The 20220-nt window shown below is 42.3% G+C and overlaps 1 protein-coding gene across 6 annotated transcripts in view; it reads left to right on the top strand.

The window, feature by feature from the left end:
- Positions 1–20220, top strand: part of ARHGAP26 (Rho GTPase activating protein 26) — a 413779-nt gene that overhangs the window by 114129 nt on the left and 279430 nt on the right. For all 6 annotated transcript variants that reach the window (XM_087429620.1, XM_004420043.3, XM_014794952.2 and 3 more), the window contains exons 6-9: positions 4969–5079; positions 11955–12059; positions 13575–13704; positions 17379–17479. In XM_087429620.1, the coding sequence (XP_087285746.1) occupies positions 4969–5079; positions 11955–12059; positions 13575–13704; positions 17379–17479 (447 nt within the window). The remainder of the gene's footprint in view (positions 1–4968; positions 5080–11954; positions 12060–13574; positions 13705–17378; positions 17480–20220) is intronic.

Genomic DNA, 20220 nt, shown 5'->3' with positions numbered 1-20220 from the left:
GTTCCTCCCCATCCCCTGTTCCCAAATTGGATGGCCCTCTTCCTGCCTGCCTTAGTCTGTTCGGGCTGCTATAACAGAATACTCAGAATAGACTGGTGGCTTATAAACAACAGTTATTTCTCACAGTTCTGAAGGTTGGGAAGTCCAAGATCAAGGTGCTGGCAGATCTGGTGTCTGGTGAGGCCCGCTTCCAGGTTCGTAGAGGGCTGTCGTCTTGCTGTGTCCTCACATAGCAGAAGGGGTGAGGAGCTCTCTTGGTCTGTTTCCTAAGGGCACTAATTCATTCACAAGAGCTCCATCCTCATGACCTAAGCACCTCCCACAGGCCCACTTCCAAATGCCTCACATTGGAGATTAGGTTTCAACATATGAACGGGGGGAAGGGCACAAACATTCAGTCTATTGCACGAACTCTGCCAGTGTATATTGTAGTGGACGGTTTTTCCTTATGTTCTTTTGTTAAAGTCCTTTGTGTTCTTGTCTTTTACCCATTCATTCTTTGTAAGTAGTTTGAGGGCAGGGAGTGGGCTGCAGGTCTTTCTTGTAAGTCCTGGTCTGTAGTCAGGCATTGCTTTTTAATCATACTTGAGCTGAATTAAGTTGAATAAAAATCTCTTAATAATAACAGCAATAATGATAATACTTTTACAACAACAATAATAGCAGCAAATATTTATTGAATGCATATTTATGTACCACACTGTGAAGCGCTTGACGTGGAATCTTCTCAAACCCTCACAGCCACCATGTGAGGCTCAGTTGTCTTCCCTCTATTTTACATATGAGGAGACTGAGGCGCAAAGATGTTAAAAGGCCTGCCCATAGCTAGTCAGCGAGAGTTTGAACCCTGCCTCCTGACTCTGGAGCCCTGTCTCTTAACCCAGCATGCTCTGGACTTCTCTCTTCATCTTGGGAGGGAGGTATGTTGCTCTGCAGCCTGCCAGCCATTATTATTCAGAAATACCAGTGTCTTGCAAATAGAATTGGAGAGAGGGAGGGACCTCGGTGATCATCTGGTTGACCCTCCTGTAATTACAGTTGAAGGAACTGAGTTCCTTGCACAGGTCGAGTGATTTGCTCAAGATCTTCTAGCTATTTAGTGATGATTTTCTTCACATTTATTTAAAAATCAACTTTTAAGAACATTATTAAACATCTATCTAGTACCCCTTTAATGAAATCTACTTCCTTTGATTATCCAGAATTATTTCCTGATTGCAGGGCTCTGAAGTGAATACTTGAAAATTCTAGCCCATCCCTAGATCTGTGGGTAAAATTACAGGGCAGTGATGTGGAATGACACTGCCATCTAGTGGATGATTTTTAAAAACTCAATATGTTCTTCTGTGGCTCAGAAGCTTGCTTCGAAGTTCAACAAATATTGGACGCTTCTGTGAAAGTCTGTTATGGCTTGGGTGTATTGTGGGGAGTGAAATGAATGATCTGCTTTCGTGGAATTTATAGTCTAGGAGAATGTCTCTTTTCCGAGAAGACAGAATGGTTGGTGGGTCTCAGATAAGCTGGTAAATTTAGAGTTTCTCAAGTAATAGGCAGGAGAGCTTTTTTGAGTGGCTTGCTGGGTGGGTTAGAATTCTATTGCGGGGGGTGGTCTAAGGATGTGGTGAATTCTTTGGCTCAGATAAGAGGGGCAGTGGCAGGAGAAACATACCATTCCACGTGGGATGTCTTCTAAGATTTCCTTTGGAAATGCAGTGAATTATGCATTCCTTCTGAGTGTTGGGTCACTGATGGCCACATAGAGATGAATTCATTCATTCCTCAAGCATCTGCTGAATGCTTACTATGGTCTAGTGGAAAAATGAGACAAGGTCTTTTCTCTCATTGACTTTATATTCTAGTAGGCAATACCCAAGAAAAGAAAGGACTAAATAAGAATTTCAGGGGCCAGCCCGGTGGCCTAGTGGTTAAGTTTGTGCTTTCTGCTTCGGCTGCCCGGAGTTCACCGGTTTGGATCCTGGGTGCGGACCTGCTCACCACTCATCAAGCCATGCTGAGGTGGTGTCCCACATAGAAGAGCTACAACTCTACAGCTGTGATACACAACTATGTACTGGGGCTTCGGGGAGAAAAAAGAAAAAAAAAAAAGAAGAAGATTGGCAACAGATGTTAGCGCAGGGCCAATTTTCCTCAAAAAAAAAAAAAATCAGAATAACGACAATGTTCTAAAAAAAATAAGAATTGCACTTTGTGATAGGGAACTAAATTGGGAGATAAGATAGAGACTCCCTGTGGTAACCTATCTAAAATAATGTGGTCAATGAAGGCTTCTATGAAGAGGTAACATTTGAAGTGAGACCAGAAGGATGAGAAGGAGCAAGCTAAGTGAAAAGCTAAGACAGTGTTCTTTAAATTGTAGGTGTGTCATAAAAATCTGAATTACTGGGTCATGAAATAGAGTAGAGTAGGCTAGGACAGAATGAAAAATATGAAAGTGTGTTGCACTTAATTATAAATATGTTTATTAGGTCATTATGCAAAAGGTGTTTCTTACTGTGCATTGATGTTAAAAAGAATTGAATATTTATCTAGAGGAAGAAGTTTTCAGGCAGAAGGAACATGAAGTGCAAAGGTTGAGTGGAAAGAAAGAGTTTGGAGTATTAGAGGACAGGAAGGAGGCTGAGTGGCTGGAGCACAGAGAGGGTAGGTTAGGGTGGGCAGGTCACACAGGGTCTTGAGACAATGGTAATGGGAAGGCATTGAAGGGGCTGTGAGCACATCTGATTTAGATTTTAAGAAAGGTATTCTGGCTGCTGGGTGGAGACTGGATTGAGGGGTTGGGTGGGGAGAGAATGAAAGTAGGGAGACCATTTAGGAGAGGAGTGTAGCCCCCAGAGATGGTGTGGCTGGCTTAGGTTAGGAGCAGGGATTGAAACCCATCTGCTCTGACGTCCCTGGTAATAACAACCAATGTGCACAGAACACTTGCTGGTTTTCAAATTGTTCATATCCTGTAGCTCATTTTCTCTTTGAAACTCTACTCTACTCAGAGCAAGGGCAGATACTATCATCTCCATTCTCCAGGTGTGGGAAAGAGACCCAGAGAGGATAAGCGACTTGAACAGGTCTCACTGGCTAGAAAATGATGAACTGCAGCCCCATCCCAGGTGTTGCTGTCCTAGTGTTCTGACTGATGCTGGGCTCTGCTGTTTTTCTCGGAGGAGTTCCTTCTGTCTCCTTCATCCCTGCCTAAGTGCAGGAGGCACTTAGCAGATTTTCAGAATGACCCTTTTTTCAGCTGCAGCCTCGGTTGGCAAGCTCAAGCAGAGAGGATATATGAGGTGTATGTGGGTGGTCAGGGGCTGTAGACGCATCCCTCCGTGTAAGTGGGTTGGATTTCCGCTACAAGGGAATTAAAGGCTACAGGAACATGTGGGACTTAGCTGGCAGGCATCGAGGTAGAGAGTATGTCAGCCCTGTTGTCTACACAGCCAGACCTGGGGAGGCAGGGTGCAGCATTTTCTGACACCCTGCCTTCAAATAAAGATCTGTCAGCGCTCAGATATCAACTTCCCCTGCTTGGAGGTTTAGAAAATGCCCCCAAGCTTAGCCCTTCATTTTGGTTTTATTCAGCAGTTACTCAGCAGACTGCCTCTGTGTATTAATACGTAAGCTGCCCTGGGAGGAAGTTGCTAGCAGGAGACTTTAATGAATTTTTGGGGCCTCTTTTTTACCACTCTGTGCTTTACTAGAGTCTGTGATTTCTGTTTATTTACTTGATAATTTGGTGAATATCTCTTTCCTTCACTATGCTATGAGCTTCATGAAGGAGGTTTCTTTTTGCTCATGATGGGTGAATGAACGGATGATTTGCCAAGTCCTTCAGATGTCAGGTTACAATACTGTATTTGGTATAATGGAAGTAAAATTCCCTCCCAAGTTTCTCCTGCAGGAATCTTGACAAAGGAAGAGATATTCCTTTGGGGGGCTTTGTTTGCATTAGTAAGTATGTTATAGAATGGTTTCTGACTCCTTCATTTCTAAAGAAAACAATGTTTTGTTTCCTACTAGCAGGATATCTATTTTTACTTTTTAAAATTCACCTTTCTTTTTTTTGTCACTGAAATTTGCTTTCGGTGTGATTATCTGCTTTGAAAGAATGAGTTGTTGTAGCTGCACTGTGGAAAGGGTGAGAGCTTTGTAGTGATAGTTGAGGTACTTCCCAGCATAGCGTCTTGTTACTCCATACATACTCATTTTCTCCCCTGGGTTCTAGGTCCCGGATCAGTGGCTTAATTGTACCCAGGTGTTGGCCTTCCCAGGCCACACACCTGCACAGTGGGAGAACTGAGGTTCAGAGGGAGAAATGTAATTACTCTGCTTGAGGTAAAGTGACAGTTTATCCTTGTCAAAAACAAAGTATGTGGGCCTCGTGTCCTTTTCTGAGGTCCCCCTGCCCTCTAACAGCTTGTTTTGCTCATTAGGAAGAATGGGACAGGGATAGACCTGCAGGTTGTCTTTTTCTTTTTAAAAATCTGTCTTCCATGGAACCCAGGTCTGCCCCAGGGTACAGGGAGGTGTTGCAGCCTAGTGGTTTAAGGACGATCAAGGGTCTTGGAGAGCCTAGTGGTTTAAGGACGATCAAGGGTCTTGGAGGCGGATCGAGCAGGACAGAAAGCCCAGCTCCGCCCTGTACCAGCTGTGTCAGGTTCCTTAATGTTAGCAGACTTCATTCCTCCTGTAAGTTAGATAATATCTTCTTTTTAGGAATTTAATGAGGATTAGATAACTAAAATTAATGAGGTTTGAATAAGGTAACATACGTACAGTTATGGGCGTGGTGCCTGGCATAGTTGGTGCTCTGCTAACCATGATCATTATTATTATCTCTGTTTCATGTTATTTGATTTATTTTTAAAAACCATCTCCAGAGATTTTTCTGACCTTCTTGCTGAATGTTCTCTGGGGGCAGTGACTTGATTTTTCTCTTAAATTCCATCTTGTTTGTAGGCAGACAGCCAAGTGGACCTGGTTCGGCAGCATTTCTATGAAGTATCCCTGGAGTATGTCTTCAAGGTGCAGGAAGTCCAAGAGAGAAAGATGTTTGAGTTTGTGGAACCTGTAAGTAGATTAATGATGTACCCATACTTTCATCCCCGCCCCTCATTCCAACCACCTGGATTACAAAATGCTCTAAGTTGTTGATGAAGAGGTTGACCAGCCCTGATGTGCCTTCTTGCTAAGTAACAGTTGCTTTGTCCCTCTGCCTATTCTAGACTCTTCCCAGTAGCCATTCCTGTACAACCACAGTGAGGGAGATAGCACATTCAGCAGTAGTTGCTTCCTCTAGCTTCCTGTGTTGTCCTGTTTGGTTTCTAGGTAGAAGTAGTGGAAGGAGGGGAGGGGAGGAGTTTTCATCTTGCCAAACATCTTGTAATCCATAGTGATTACACCTTACCTCCCCCCCCCCCAATAATCCAGATGTAGTAGTAACCTAAGGAAATAGGGAAATGTACACGATACTTTTCCCTTTTTGCCGTCTGAATTCAAAGCCCCTCTTTACCCATTCATGTATTAAAATATTCTGTGTACAGCGATTTCTCACTGTAGCTTTATTATAACCAAGCAGCATGGAGATTCTGCTGGGTGCGATTTGGATTTGGGCAGAGTGTCCCGGTGGGCATGAAGGGTTTAGTGTGGAAACAAGTCTGGCTGTAGTTTAGGCCACCCCAGCGTGTTGTGGTTTTAGGCAGACGTGGTGCTGCTCTACCCGCTGTGGCACTGGTGTTCAGAATCCATAGCAGGAAGACTTCATGGAAACACCAAAGAGCAAATGGGCCTCAGTTTAAAACTCTTGCAGACCTTTTCAGCCAAAATGAAACCTCTTATTTAGACCCAAGCCTGGGGTCTCTATACAGAGAAGATTCTTACCTACCTAGATTTTAGAAAGCATGATTTTTTTAAGCAAATAAGAATAAAACTATAAGACACTGAAAGAAAATGACCACTCTTTTTAGTAAAGAGTGTTCAGTGCTCCATTTCTAATTTATGAACTTTTGGGATGCTTTTTAGGCATGTAGGTTTGCTAGTAGTTTCATCAAGACTCCAGCTGGCTTTGGAATCTGATGCCTACAACTTTTACTAAACTGAAACTAGCTTGGGATTCCACTCCCAGCTACCTCATCTGGCAAATTCTTTCAAGTCTTAATTAACTCATTTTTCTTATCTGAATATTGAAAACTTGAGAGCCAGCTTCCTATGTAACAGTGGAATCTGTCACGGTCTCAGGTCAAAATCCCCGTCTTTCTGCAGGGTCTGTGAGGTGGGAGAGGCCATCTGTCAGAGAAAGCAAGCTCATTGCTTTCCCTGCTTAGGGTATAGAGGTGTTTTAGAGCCAGCATTTCAATCAGAGGTTTACTGAAGATTCATCTGTTGTGGTCAGGACAAGAATTCAAATGCTGTCACATGGAATTAGCCTTTGGCATCTTTATTTGCTTTTACTAGAATTTCTAGAGGGGAAAAAACAGTGTGATTCTAATAATCTTTATGTGTACATTGATATTATTCTACAATTGCCTGATTTTCATGAGTTGAATTTTAATTGGCCCATCCTACATTTTTGAGGTGAGTTTTTTGGTTGTCTATTTTCATCTTTCAGTAGGTGTTCCTAGTGAGTGTCAGGTATTATATCTGTTAGCTTTTGCTAGGTAACAAATAACCACAAAACCCTATACAACAATAGACATTTATTTCTCACACATCTGTGGGGTTCAGCCAATCTAGGCCGGGCTCAACTGGATGACTGCTGATCAAGATGGGCTTTCCTCCTCCTCCTTCCTTTCTCCTCCCTCTCCTTTTCTTCCTCTTTTAAGGAAATCTACAAGTATTTATCTTTCTATTTCCTGGCATTCTATTGTAGTATATAGTGTCTTGAGTTTTTTTGAGAGGCAGTCATTGTTAAGGGCTCTAGAGCCAGACTGCCAAGATTTAAATCCCCGCTCATCCATTTTCTAGTTGCATTCTTGGGGAAGTTAGTTATTTCTCCAAGTCTCAGGTTCCTCATCTGCAAAATGGGTATAATAATACCACCTACCTTATAAAGATGTTATGAGAATTTACTGAGTTTATCCATGTAAGATGCTTAGAACAGAGCTAATCTACTTAGCATTCAATTATTATATAATTGCTAATATAATTGCTATATATAATTATATAATTATATCATTGCTATAGTGCTCAGTTTACAATGATTTTTTATTCTGAGGTAGAGAGAATAATACATCAGCTTTGACTACCCAGGGTCTCCTCAAATGAGCAAATGAGTCCAATGCCAATATTAACAGGGCCTACCTGTTTTAATATAAATAATTTTGGTAAATCTAAAAGCATTTATTTACTGAATACCGTAGAAAATGCTGACCACCCAGCTGCTATGTCTGAGTTGCTCTCAGCCTCACTGGGGAAGCAAGATGTACGTAATCGAGAGTTAGCCAAGATAGCAGCAGTTTGGTGCCAGGTGGGACAGGATGGGTGATGTAGAAGGGACAGAGGGATTTGAAGAGGAGGAGACCATGGTTTGCAGATATTTTCAGGTCATAAGCGAGGCATCTGGAGAGCTAGTAGGAAAAATTTCTGGTCTCAGGGTCAAATGAAGAGAAAGTGCTGGGGACTTGCCCAAAGTTAAATTAAATGAGTCAGTTGAGAGGCTGGATGTAGGATTCAGATGTTTAACCTTCACTTTTCTACAGAAGTTCTTGTTTCTGAACACACCAGTTTGTAGACAGGTCAGTGGCTTCAGGCGCTGTAGATAGGGAGAAGAGATTCAGACAATGAAAAAGGTACTCACTACATCAGTGGTTCTCGTAGTCTTAGAAATACAAATTCTCAGGCTCTACCCCAAACCCCAAATTTGGGGGTGGAGCCCAGTAATCTGTATTTTAGTAAGCTCCCCAGACGATTCTGCTACACATTAAAAGTTTGAGCCACTGGCCTAGATTGTTCAAAAGCAGCACGTGAAATGACAATTGATGATATAACAGAAACTGTGTCATGTGCTATGCTAATAAACGCTTTACCTGCGTTATGTCATTCAATACTTAAAACATCTCTGAGGGTAAGGACTGTTTTTATCTCTGTTTTTAGATGAAGAAATGGAAGCACATTTGTTTACTTCTCCAAGGTCACCTCTAGTAAATAGCAGAACTGAAATGGTCTGGCTCTTAATCTGTATGAAACAGCATTTTATTGCTTACAGGTAGATAGGAAACCAGCAAGAAATCTATGGCATTAAATTGCTGGGGTACTTGGGGTGGATATTCATATTTTGAGTTGGTTGCCATCAAGGGAATCTTCCAGCCATTCAAGGAACTTCCATGCACATTGACAATGTTCATTAATTTCTTAGAAAGTAACTTCAAGTACCAGGATGTTATTGACCTTCAGAAAAAGTAACAAAATTTTAGTGTTCCAAGGAAGAAAAATCAGACTTCTGGGATCTAAACCATGTATTTTTTTTGTGCCCTGGAAGCATTTATTTTTTTGTTGAGGTACTAAATGTTCCAGAGATTTGGATTGCAGATAATGACGTACTGACCTCATGAAGTTGAAGCCACATTCCGTCTGTTCCCTGAGTTTTCATAATTGAAGGTTACCTAGTGCTACAGAGAATTCATTCTGTACATTTGTCAGGCTCCACATCCTCTGAGTTTCACCACCTGAATATTTCTTGGTGCCGTGCCTTCCTGTCCTTTCTCACTGCTTCTGCCCCATTGCAGGTCTTCGTTCTTTCCCTTTGGCCTGTTGCATCTTTTCCTGGGCCTCCCCCTTCTCCAGTCTGGCCTGGACTGTGTCACCACAGTGCATCTTCTCATATAGCAGTTTGATTCTATTTCTCTTGCTGAACAGCTCCTACTGGCACTCCTGTGCTCAGCCCGTTACATAGATGATCTCAGTCTTTACTACAACCTGGTGGAATAGTAGGTGCATTATTATCCTCCTGTAAAAGATGAGTTAAAGGGAGTTGCATGGCTCACCCAGCCCAGCTTTTCGTCAGTCTGCTGTCTGTCCTTCTGTTGTGTGAATGAATGATTCTTGGTAGCTACATTTGTTTAGCTTGGTAGTTGCAGCTAGGGTTGCTGTAACAAAGTACCACAAACTAGATGTCTTAGAACAAGAGAAATTTATTGCCTCATAGTTCTAGAGGCAAGAAGCCTGAGATCAGGGTGTCAGCAGGGCTGTGCCCCTCTGAAACCTGTAGGGAAATGATCCTTCCTTGCCTCTTCTGGCTTCTGGTGGTTTGCTGGAAGTATTTGGCATTCCTTGCTTTATTGATGCGTCACTCCTATCCCTTGTCTTCACATGGCTGTCTGCCTTCTATGTGTTTCTCTGTGTCCAAATTCCCCTTTTTATAAGGGCACCAGTCATTTTAGATTAGGGCCTAAAGGCTTTATTTTAACTTAATTACCTCTGTAAAGACCCTGTTTCCAAATAAAATCACATCCTGAGGTACTGGAGATGAGGACTTCAACATATCTTTTGGGTGGGGGACACAAATTCAACCCATAACAGTAGTTCTAGTCTGTGAATGGAAACAACCTAAATTTATCAGATAGTCCAGAGTGATGCAGCCAGCACTAAATGAAGCAGTTACATTTTTGCTTACTTTTTTAAAGAATAAATTATATTTATGTTGTCAGCTATGAAATAGGAATAGATTTTTCTTACAGTTAGTCTCTGAGGAAAACAAGGATGGAGAGAAGGCAAAGGGAGATAGGGGAGGTTTTTCTTTGGTATTTCCTTTGTTGTGCTCTGATTTTGTGTCCTGGCTGTTCAGGGAGGAGCCCGGTGAATGTGCTGACTTCTCTTATCTGATAAGCAAGGTGAGGCTACAGCAAGCTATGTGTGTTGAGTAGAAGCATTTCTCTGAGACAGACAGATCCTTCCTTCCCTGGAGTCCTTCTGTGGGCCTTGCCCAGCCCCTGAGGAGTGGACTTTCATTTCCCCCTGGGTAATAGTTCAAAAGTTCATACAGTTTGTGGGAAGGAAATGTAAGGAGGTGGGGGAGGAGAGAGAAGATGCTGCGAGGGGAGAAGGAAGAGAAGTGGGCCAAAGATAACAATACGTCAGGAATCATTTCCTGTAGACAAATGGACAATCAACCGGGATACCAAAGGAAGTGAAACCAACATAAATATTAGCAACTCTCTGCCTTTGGAGCACTTGTGTGTATGCCCAGGGGATGTCTTAGCTGTTTGAGAATATTTAATAACCCTGGGCAAGAGAAGCCCTGTTGACTTGAAGCAAAGGATAAAGCAGAGTTAATAGGAGGAATGACCTTAGAATTAGCTGCTTATATGGGGTCTGGCGTAGTGGTTAAGTGCACGCGCTCTGCTTCGGAGGCCTGGGGTTCACCGGTTTGGATCCTGGGCACAGATCTACGCACTGCTCATCAAGCCATGCTGTGGTGGCATCTCACATACAAAATAGAGGAAGATAGGCACAGATGTTAGTTCAGAGCTAATCTTCCTCAGCAAAAAGTGGAGGGTTGGCAATGGATGTTAGCTCAGAGCCAGTCTTCCTCACACACACACACAAAAATTAGCTGCTTAGCTTCATTATTCTCCAGTGGAGGATGGCTCAGTGCCTTGGAAAGTGATGGGGCATAGCATTCAAGGAGAGCAGGGAGGGAAGAGATAAGAAAGAAGAGTTTTCATTGTGAATACTGGCACTAGGTTTGGCATAAGAACCCCGTCTTTATTATTAGAGGCATCTAGAAGAAAAATTATGGACCTTCCTCTGTTTAATAAGCAAAGATATGTTTGTTTAGGGACTGGAAAGCTAAGAACAACAATATAAAGTAAAGCAACTGTGTCTTGATATCACGTGTTAGAGGCAGGTCAGGGAGGACCCCTCAGAAAATGGAAGTCAGTAAGAACATGGGTAGTCCCCAAGTGCGATAGAACTGAACTTGTGATAGAGGTGAGGTTCTGGTCCTTCTAAACCTTGTTCAGGCTTTTATTGTGATCCTTTCTTCAGGTTAAGATTTGGAGCTGAGGAAAGATATGTAGAACTTGGGAAGGGGCTGGGAAAGCATAACCACAGTGAGGTTTGACTGTAGTCTCTGAGAGGAAAGACGGCAAGAGCATTTCTTTAGCCTGGGGAAGTGAAGGCTGGCAGGGGCTCAGCGCGGGACTTGAATAGTTTTTAAGTATATGAAGGTGTGTTGTGTGAATTGTGGTAAACAGATGTTTTCGCTCTTCACTGAAGACAAGACTAAACAATGAACGGGCTTATTACCTGTTAGCCCGAGGGGATTTAAATGAGGATTTAGGGAAACCATCATAACTGAAAACGTGGGAACATGGGGATATTTTGATAAAGGAATCCACAGTGTTTCCTTGTGGATAGTTTAGGGAAAGCACAGAAATACACTGGAGCTGAAGTCTGCTCTGGGTGATTTTCTTTGATTTGACTTTGCCTCTTAGCCTGCAGACTCAGGACACACCTGCTTGCTCGCCTCCCTTCCTTGTTGGTTTTCAATATAACCACCCCCTTCTGCATTATAACCTGATATTACAAATGTACTAGAAAGAGACTGAGTTGGAGCCCTGATCTTCAATTTCTGACAAAATGAGTTTTTTAGGAGGTGATGAGGCTCACAGGGCAAGAGCTTGGGTGTTGGTGCCAAGGAGATGTGGTTTCAAGTCCTGGCTGCCACTTACTGAGTGTTTTGGGGCAAGTTACTTAATCTCTCTGAATTGGCCTCCTCGTTATTAAAATGGAGATAACAGTCATAGTTACTTCATAGGTTGTTGTGAGTATTCAGTGCGACAGGGCACGTAAAGTTATGGTGCCTGGCATACAAGTAGTGCTCAGTAAAGATAGCCATTATTATTACTTTGTTCTAGACTTTCAAACCAGGGTTGGGAACTCAGATACAGCTACCTAATACCTCTTTAACCTGCTCATATGAACTCTGCCTTCTTCCTTCATTACAGCTACTGGCATTCTTGCAAGGACTCTTCACTTTCTATCACCACGGTTATGAACTGGCCAAGGATTTCGGCGACTTCAAGACACAGTTGACCATTAGCATACAGAACGTGAGTGGGCAAAGGGGCAGGCTTCCTTTTCCTAGTTAAGGAAAGGAAAAAACAAAGTATGGGTCTGGTTGCATAGAGATCACTTATCCGGACTGGAATGCAGATGAGGATGGTCTTTCTTGAGTTCAAAGGGCAGTGGGGGGCAGGCATTTCTAGGGTGCTTGGTGGCCCCAGGTTAGAGCATCATCCTCTTCTCCATTATTTCAAAGCACTATTCATGTTCTTGGAAGTGTTGCTGGTGTTATGTTGAAATCTGTAGCACCAGAGTCAGGATTTCCTTTGGCAGTAGAAGCCCAGCCCAGCCCAGCCTCCCTTCTGTGCGTCGAGCTGCCTGCCCACACGAGACCTTGGAGTGTGTGTTTAGGGGGTGGGGGCGGGGAGCACATGCTGGCCTCCAGCTCAAAGGATGTGCTCTTGTTCGACGCTTAGTGAGGCTGACAGGAAATCCAAGTCAGTGTGGTTTACTCTCAGTCTCCTTTCTCAAATTTTAAACAGCAGGACCGTTTGGTGCTCAGAATCCTGCTTAGGGCTCTTTGGTTTGCAGTTACTGGGGCTTGAGCCCCCTTCTTCATTGTGTGACTGGGTCGTGTGAATCTGCCTGTTGTCTTTGTCTCTAGATGATCCTTGGTAGAGAAGAAACCCAAGTGTATCCTTGTGGGTTGTATTGTGGCTTTTAGAAGCCTGGGGCTTGCCCTGACTTGGTTCTCTGAGTCGTGTTAGAGAACAGGAAGTTGCCGAGTCACGGACAAGGTTTCACAAAGCACAGCTTCCTCAGAAGGCCAATTCTGAAGTGGAGAATTACACGCAGCAGGTTTACAGGAAGCAAAAACACCTGTGAGAGAGCAAGGGCAGCAGGCCCTGCAGGAGGAGATGTTGAGCTGTGATGCAGGTGCAGCAGAGGCCTCAGTCAAATGTCATGGGCACCCTGGCGCTGGGATGGTCCTTCAGAGTGGCCTGAAGAGAAGCAAGGAGCCCAGGCTTTTGACCCCGTCTCCTTTTGCCTCTAGCCTCGACTAGTCATTGGGTGCAGGCTTCCCTGGGGAAAGGGGTAACCTGAGTGAAGTATCTCCCTTTTGAGGGGGGACTCATCTGTGAGCCATCAGCAAGCAACATTCCCTGTAGCTGGAGAAAGGAGTACCTCGGTCCTGAAGGGGAGCTGGGCAGGTACCCTCCTGTGCACCATCTGAGTCAGAATCACCTGGGATGCCTACTTAAAATGCATGTTTCTGGGTCCAGAGGGACTAAACTAATCTTTCGGGATGTGGCCTGGGCATTTGCATTGTCTCCAAGTTCCTCAGATGATTTTGATGGTCCCTAGAGTTTGAGAGGCGTTCTGGTATAGGACTTTAAGGCCAAAGTATACTTCTTGAAAGTGAATATTTGCCTAATTCCAAATGGTTGAATGTTCCTTATCTGGTTGTAGATCTAAGGATTCTATTGATTGATGTTTTGAATTGTTAGAGATGGGAATAGGCGTTTATTTCTTTGATTTGAATAAAATTCCTTTCATCCTAGACAAGAAATCGCTTTGAAGGCACCAGGTCAGAAGTGGAATCATTGATGAAAAAGATGAAGGAGAATCCCCTCGAGCACAAGACCATCAGTCCCTATACCATGGAAGGGTACCTCTACGTGCAGGAGAAACGTGAGTGCCCGTGACGACCACCAGCTTGGTGTACACTCATGCCTTCTACCCAGAACGTGGAGGGTGTATCCAGTAGTGCCTTGCCTAGAGTAATGTTCTGTAAATACAGGTTTGGACGAATGAGAGTAACTTTATAGTTCACTTTCCTAGGGGAAAGGTGATGTGCACAGGTCTTGTCTACTTCCAAGTGACGTATTCTGTTTTCTTTGTAACTGGAAATTCCCTGCAACCTGGCATTCACCGAGGCTCTGGGGTGTTCTTCTCTCCCTGGTGTCACTCTACTTTTGAGGCGCCTGTGCCCTTCATTGAGCTTTATATACCATAGCCTTGGCAGAGAGGCCTTGGAAAGGTCTTGCATGCTACACCTATTGTCTATCAGCTGTCATATCCTTTGGTAGACTTACTATTTAGTGATTTTGTTTTCATTTGAGACTGGTTTCAGCAAGGCCCAAACAATCATGACTTAGGCCCTTTCCCTCTTCTCTTTAATTCCTGTCGTCCCAACACTTAATTTTATGAAAGGTGGAAACAGAAGCTCACTCTGAGAGCTGGGAAGAAGATCCCTTGCCCTGCCGATAGAAGGTCAAGGGAAGAAGTGCCAGGTGCTGCTGACCAGAATTTTCAGTGATGACTCACAGATCCATGCAGTAGGCCTGGGGAGGGCTTTGTGACAGGGCTGTGCTGTAGAGTAGCACTGCCAGACTTACTTTACGCATGCAGTGCAAGGGAGAAAAGACAGTGAATTTTTTTTCTTTAATGGATAGTTCTTCTCCTAGTCTCCCATCTCTGCTTTCTTGGCTGGACACATTACTCCTCTCAGATTTTTGCTGGTTTTGTGCTCTTTTACGTCCTTCTGTTGAATTAGAGTTAGGCAAATGTCTTCACTCATGGAAGCTTCCCTATGGAACAGAACTAGAACACTTGGTTTCAGAGATTATTCTATTTAATGATGACTCAAAAATTTGCTTGGGCTTGAAATGTTCCCTGGTGACAGTGGGGGCAGTAGTGGGGATGGAGGTTAGAGCGTTGGTTGTGATGAGGGTTTTATGTCTCTCATTCTTACAGGGATGAGCTTGTTGAAGTTTGTAAGAAACGGAAGCTACTTTGTGTGTTTTGTATATACCTGAATATAAGGTGGTACCTTCTTTGCCCAGTGAGAAGATTGGCCCCCAAAAGTTTAAGGTCAACTTGAAAATATAAATTTTTAGGACTGTGAAAATATAGTTCAATGTCCACTTATACCACTTAATTTTTAATTAAATATTAATAAATTAATAAAATAATCTAATATTAATATTCACTTACATATATAAAATCAGTATTGCTTTTTGCACTCTCACATTACATTATATAATTTTATTCTATTCAAACACTTCACATGCTTTTTCAACATTAATGTCTTGATTATCGTCAGAACCATATTTGATTCTCTAGCATAGAAGTCCAGAGCATGTCATTGAGGTACAGCTTTTTTTATTTGAAAATTTATATAACTTATTATTTTGAAATAATTTCAAACTTACAGAAAGTTACAAGAATAGTATAAACGACAACTATATGACCTTTACCCAGATTGATGAGTTTTTTACCATTTTTCCACAGTTATATCATTCTTTCTCTATATATAGGTGCATGTGTGCGCATCACAGTCACAGATACACACATATTTTAATTTTCTGGACCATTTGAGAACAGGTTGCATACACCATGCTCCTTTACTTATTTTCTAAAAATAAGGATATTCTTTTATGTATCTTCAGTACAGCTGCCACATCCAGGACTCTAACATTGATAAGATATTTAATCTAAACGACAGTCCATATTCCATTTTTGTCAGTTGTCCTAATAATGCCCATACAAAGCATTTTTTTTCCGCCAGTACAGGATCTCCTACTGCATTTAGTTGTCATGACTTTAGTCTTCTTTATTCTGGAACAGTTCCTCAGCTTTACTTTGTCTCTCATGCTGTTGATGTTTTCAGAGAATATAGGCCAGTTCTTTTAGAGAATTTTCCTTAGTGTGGGTTTGTCTAATATTTCCTCATGATTAGATTCAGATTATGCATCCCTAGTGAATCCTACATAAGTAATACTGTGTTCTTCCCAGATACCACAGCCAGAGACAAAGGATGGCCATCTGCCCCTCAATGGGGATGTTAATTTTGTTCACCCAGTCAAGATATTATCTGGTTTTTCCACTGTACAGTCACTATTTTTCCCTTATAACTAATTAGCAATCTGTGGGAAGACACCTTAAGACCATATTCTTCTCTTCATCAAACTTTGCCCCCCATAGAGTTAGTATCCGTTGACAGTCCTGGCCTGAACCATCTTTACTATGATGGTTGCAAAATGGTGATTCCCAGCTCTGTGACTTCCTCTACATTTAGTAGTTGGCATTCAGTGTACTGTAAGGAAGCGACCTCCATTCTCTTCCTCTCTTCCTTCCCTCCTTTCTCCCTCCTTCTCTCTCCCTCCCTCCCTCCCCCTCCCTCCCTCTCCCTCTTTCCCTATCTATTTACATCCATCCGTCCATCTGCCTATCTTTCCATTGTTAGTATAGACTTATAGATTCCTGTTTTATTCATTAGGCTAAATCCATTACTATCCTTAATCATTTTGATGTTCACATTGTCTAAGACATAGCACTTTCAGGATCTTTGTTTTGTGCTATCACTAGAATTTTTTCTCCAAGCCATGAAAATACATTAGAATGGTTGATATTTTCATTTGTCCTTGATGCTCCAATGTAGTCACTTACTGTATTGCTTTTTAAGTTTACTGAGTGACATCTGACACTTGGAGTGGGCATTCATACCCTGAAAAATAGTTATTAAATGTCTGCTCAATCTCTTTTCATGTTGTTACTTTTTTTTTTTAACCATTTCTGCTATGTGATCTCTGTAAGCATCTAAGACTAGTATTGATTGAGGTGCTTGCAAGCTAATAATGCCTTTTTCCTCTGATAGCACTCTGTTGTTCAAAATAAAGTCATTGGCCAAGCACTGGGTAAAATCAGAGACTTTGTCAAAATTTTACTGTAGGGCATCTCTTTCTTTCCCAAGGGATAATTTTGAAGGCAAACTCCTTAGATTACATTTGGGCATTTATAGTCACTTCCATTCTGCATCTGTGATGTCTCTGAGTTTTCCTGTCTGCTTCTCAGATCTTCTTGAGTTCTGCTAAACTAAAAGTTAGGGGTTGGGAAGTAGGTCAGAACCCCTGCATGTCTGCATCCAGAGTCGCAGAGCAGCTGTGTGGGAATTGCGAAGTCATCACAGCAGATGGGAGCAGTGACAGGCACTTTGAGGAGCCTTTCTGTGTTCTTTCCTCAGTCATCTTACTCCTGTCAGGGGAGCGAAAGGAAACTTCAAATGGAGATTGATGATGGGAAAGTGAATTAATTTCCCCAGGGAACCTCTATTTCCTTTATATTTTAAGACCCATTAGATGCAGCATTTAGTGGGAAACAGTCTTCCTTGGTCCCTGGGGAAAGCCCTGGGTCGGTTCCATTTCCAGGCTGTGGGATCGTTTTCTGCCCATTCCAGTCGAACTGGTGTGGAGAATATGTTGCCCCTAGAAACAGTTTAAGGGAAGGGTGAGCACTGTGGGTTGTGTGTTTTTGCAGCGTGCAGTGGATATGTAGAGATGTTTTATGGAAATATTACCTTGCAGGTCACTTTGGAACTTCTTGGGTGAAGCACTACTGTACATATCAACGAGATTCCAAACAAATCACCATGGTACCATTTGACCAAAAGTCAGGAGGAAAGGGGGTGAGTTCATTTTTTAAATTTCATGCTTGGTTTGCTTGGCTAACATATGATGATTATAATGCATGTATAAAGTAACATCTCCAATGTTTCACTGTAATTTTCTTAATTTTTATACAGTAGTTCAGGAAGCATAGTATCCTAAGAAGTAATATGAGATGATTATTTTGAGCTCTAAGTTATGTTAGGAACTGCAACTAAGAAAGATTCTTGTAGTTCAATATATACAACATTAAGTGCGTCAAATGTGTTTAGATGCTAGAAATTCTTAGTTGACCTCATCCTGTGAATCTGATTCATGTCACTCTCACTTGATACCTGGATGGCTGCCAGTTGGCAGTTTAGATGAACCAGTTATCTACTGCTGTGTCACAGATCACCCAAAAACTTAGTGACTTTTAAAACAACATCAGTCATTTTAGAATTTCTCACAGTTTCTGTGGGTCAGGAATTCAGCGAGCATTTGGATGGGTGGTTTGGGCTCGAGGTTTCTCACGCGACTCCAATCAGATGGTGAATAGAGCTGGAACAGTGAGCGTCTGCAGCAGCTCACGGCTGCTCAGACTAGCTCTCTTCCTTTCTCCTGATCTCCTCCCCTGTCCTTCTCTTCACCGTCTCCCTCTTGCTCTGTATAGTCTCAGGGCCTGTCCATCTGGTCTCTATGTGGGCTAGTTTGGGCTTCCTTGCAGCATGGTGGCCTCAGGGCAGCTAAAGCTTTCAAGAGTATGTGTTCCGGCAGTGAAAGCAAGACCATGTTGCCTTTTAATGACCTAGCCTTGGGAGTCAGACTGTCTTGCTTTTGTCCTATCTGTTGGTAGAAACAGTCACAAAAGCCCATCCAATTTCAATGGGAGAGGACGCAGACCCTGCCTCTCAATGAGAGGAGTATCAAAGTCATATCGTATGAAGAGCGTGTGGGATGGGAGATACTCCTGTGGCCGTCTCTGGAAGAGACCATCAGGCTGCCTCCGGCTCCCTGGGGTCGCTGGTGTTGGGAGCTCCTTGGCTGTGCTCCAGCGGAGCGCCTTTCCTCTGGACAAGCTCGCTGCAGTCTGAACGCATTTCCTTTTCAGGTGATCTGTCTTTTCTCTCTGGCTGCTCTTAATATCATCTCTTTTTTTCTTTTGTTGCTCTGCATTTCATTATGATGGTCATATGTGTGAATTTTTTTCCCCCAATCTATTGTGCTAGATTTGAGGATTGGAGTCTTTTAATAAGTTTGGAAAATTCTTACCAATTATCAATTTGAATTTTGCCCCCTCCCCGTCCTTTCTGTTATCTCCTTCTGGAGCTATTTAAATATTTTTAATAAAAGTATTTATATTTGTCATCTCTTTGAATCTCTGGACTCTAGTCTGGATAATTTCTCTGGTTCTATCTTTAGTTTAAATAATTTTCCAGCTATGTCTGATCTGTTGATAATTGGTCCTCTATAAGCATTCTAACCCTGATCCTCTCTGTGGTGCATTTTTATGCAGCATGTTGGGTCTGCACGTGTGTGGGCATTATAGGGTAGAGGCTAAGAGCACTGGCTTTGCAATAAGACTGCCCAGGTCAGTGACGTTAGATGCTGTCATCACTCTTAGCTGCTTTGCCATGCTGCCTCCCTTGCTCTCTACAACTTCCAGTTTTTCTTCCTGGCTTTCTTTTACTTAGGCCACAATGCAAGAGTTTATCAGCATCTCTTTTCCTTCCCTGTATCAAAGCAAAGAAAACCAAAGCCCTTTTAACGTTTCTTGTCAGGGGTGGTATAATCTCAGGAAGACAGACGTGTTAAAATATCAAAACATAGAGAAATTAGAGTTAGAAGGACTATTAAAAATCTGTGTTACTAGGTGTCCCCTGGTATTCATGAAATGGAAATGGAATTAGGCCTGCCTTCTTGGGTTGAGTCAGTCGTTTCCAACTTAGTTCTTCTAGAAATAGCTGCACTGAATTCTTCTCTCACACAGTCTTTATTTTGGGACTTTTTATCTTGTGCTTTCTTAAACCTTTAATGAAGAACTCTCTTGTATTTTCTCTGCTCCTTCCTTATCACATTTGAAAGTGAAGGGCAGAGACCAATTATGGTGGATGTTTGGCACTCCTAAGACTTTGGTGAGCTAATAGTAAACACCTCACTGAGTTGTTAAGAGGTTTATATGAGTTAGTGTATATAAACTTCTTGGGACAGAGCCTGACACGTAATGAGTGCTGTATTAGGAGCTTGATATAATAATATAAATAGAATAAATTATTAGGAAAATTAATTATGTTTTATATTTTTCTAAGACCTTTTATTGTCCCATATTATCCTGTTTGATCCAGTTTTCCTCCTTTACAAAAGAGGAAATTGAGGTTCAGAGAGAGAAAATGATTTCTCAGGCCATATAACTAATGAATTATTGAACCAGTGCTCAAACCCTGATTCTAGAGTCTGCATCTCCTGATTCTGAGGCCTATAATAATAGTAATGATCATAATAATAATAATAATAAATATATATATATATATATATATAAAATAATAGCTTTCCACGACATCACTCTATTTCCTCAGCTTTAGAGTGGAAAGAATATGAAGACTGGCCCTCTGGAGGTGATGTCTTCTCAATTTATACAGAGTATCATGTGATGTCTTTAAATATGTGTTTGTACAAAACTCGCCTAGGAGCTGGAGGTAGACTTAACACAAGTGATAGGGTGTTTTCTTTTCCTAACATGCTTTTTCTCCACCTTTTCTCTCCCTTCACTGTCCCTTGCATT

This window comes from Ceratotherium simum, chromosome 4 (assembly GCF_057802395.1).
Source record: "Ceratotherium simum simum isolate JZ-2026a chromosome 4, ASM5780239v1, whole genome shotgun sequence".
In the NCBI taxonomy this organism is placed as follows: domain Eukaryota; kingdom Metazoa; phylum Chordata; class Mammalia; order Perissodactyla; family Rhinocerotidae; genus Ceratotherium; species Ceratotherium simum.
The sequence above is the reverse complement of the archived record's forward strand: the minus strand, read 5'-3'. Positions and strand labels throughout refer to the sequence as shown.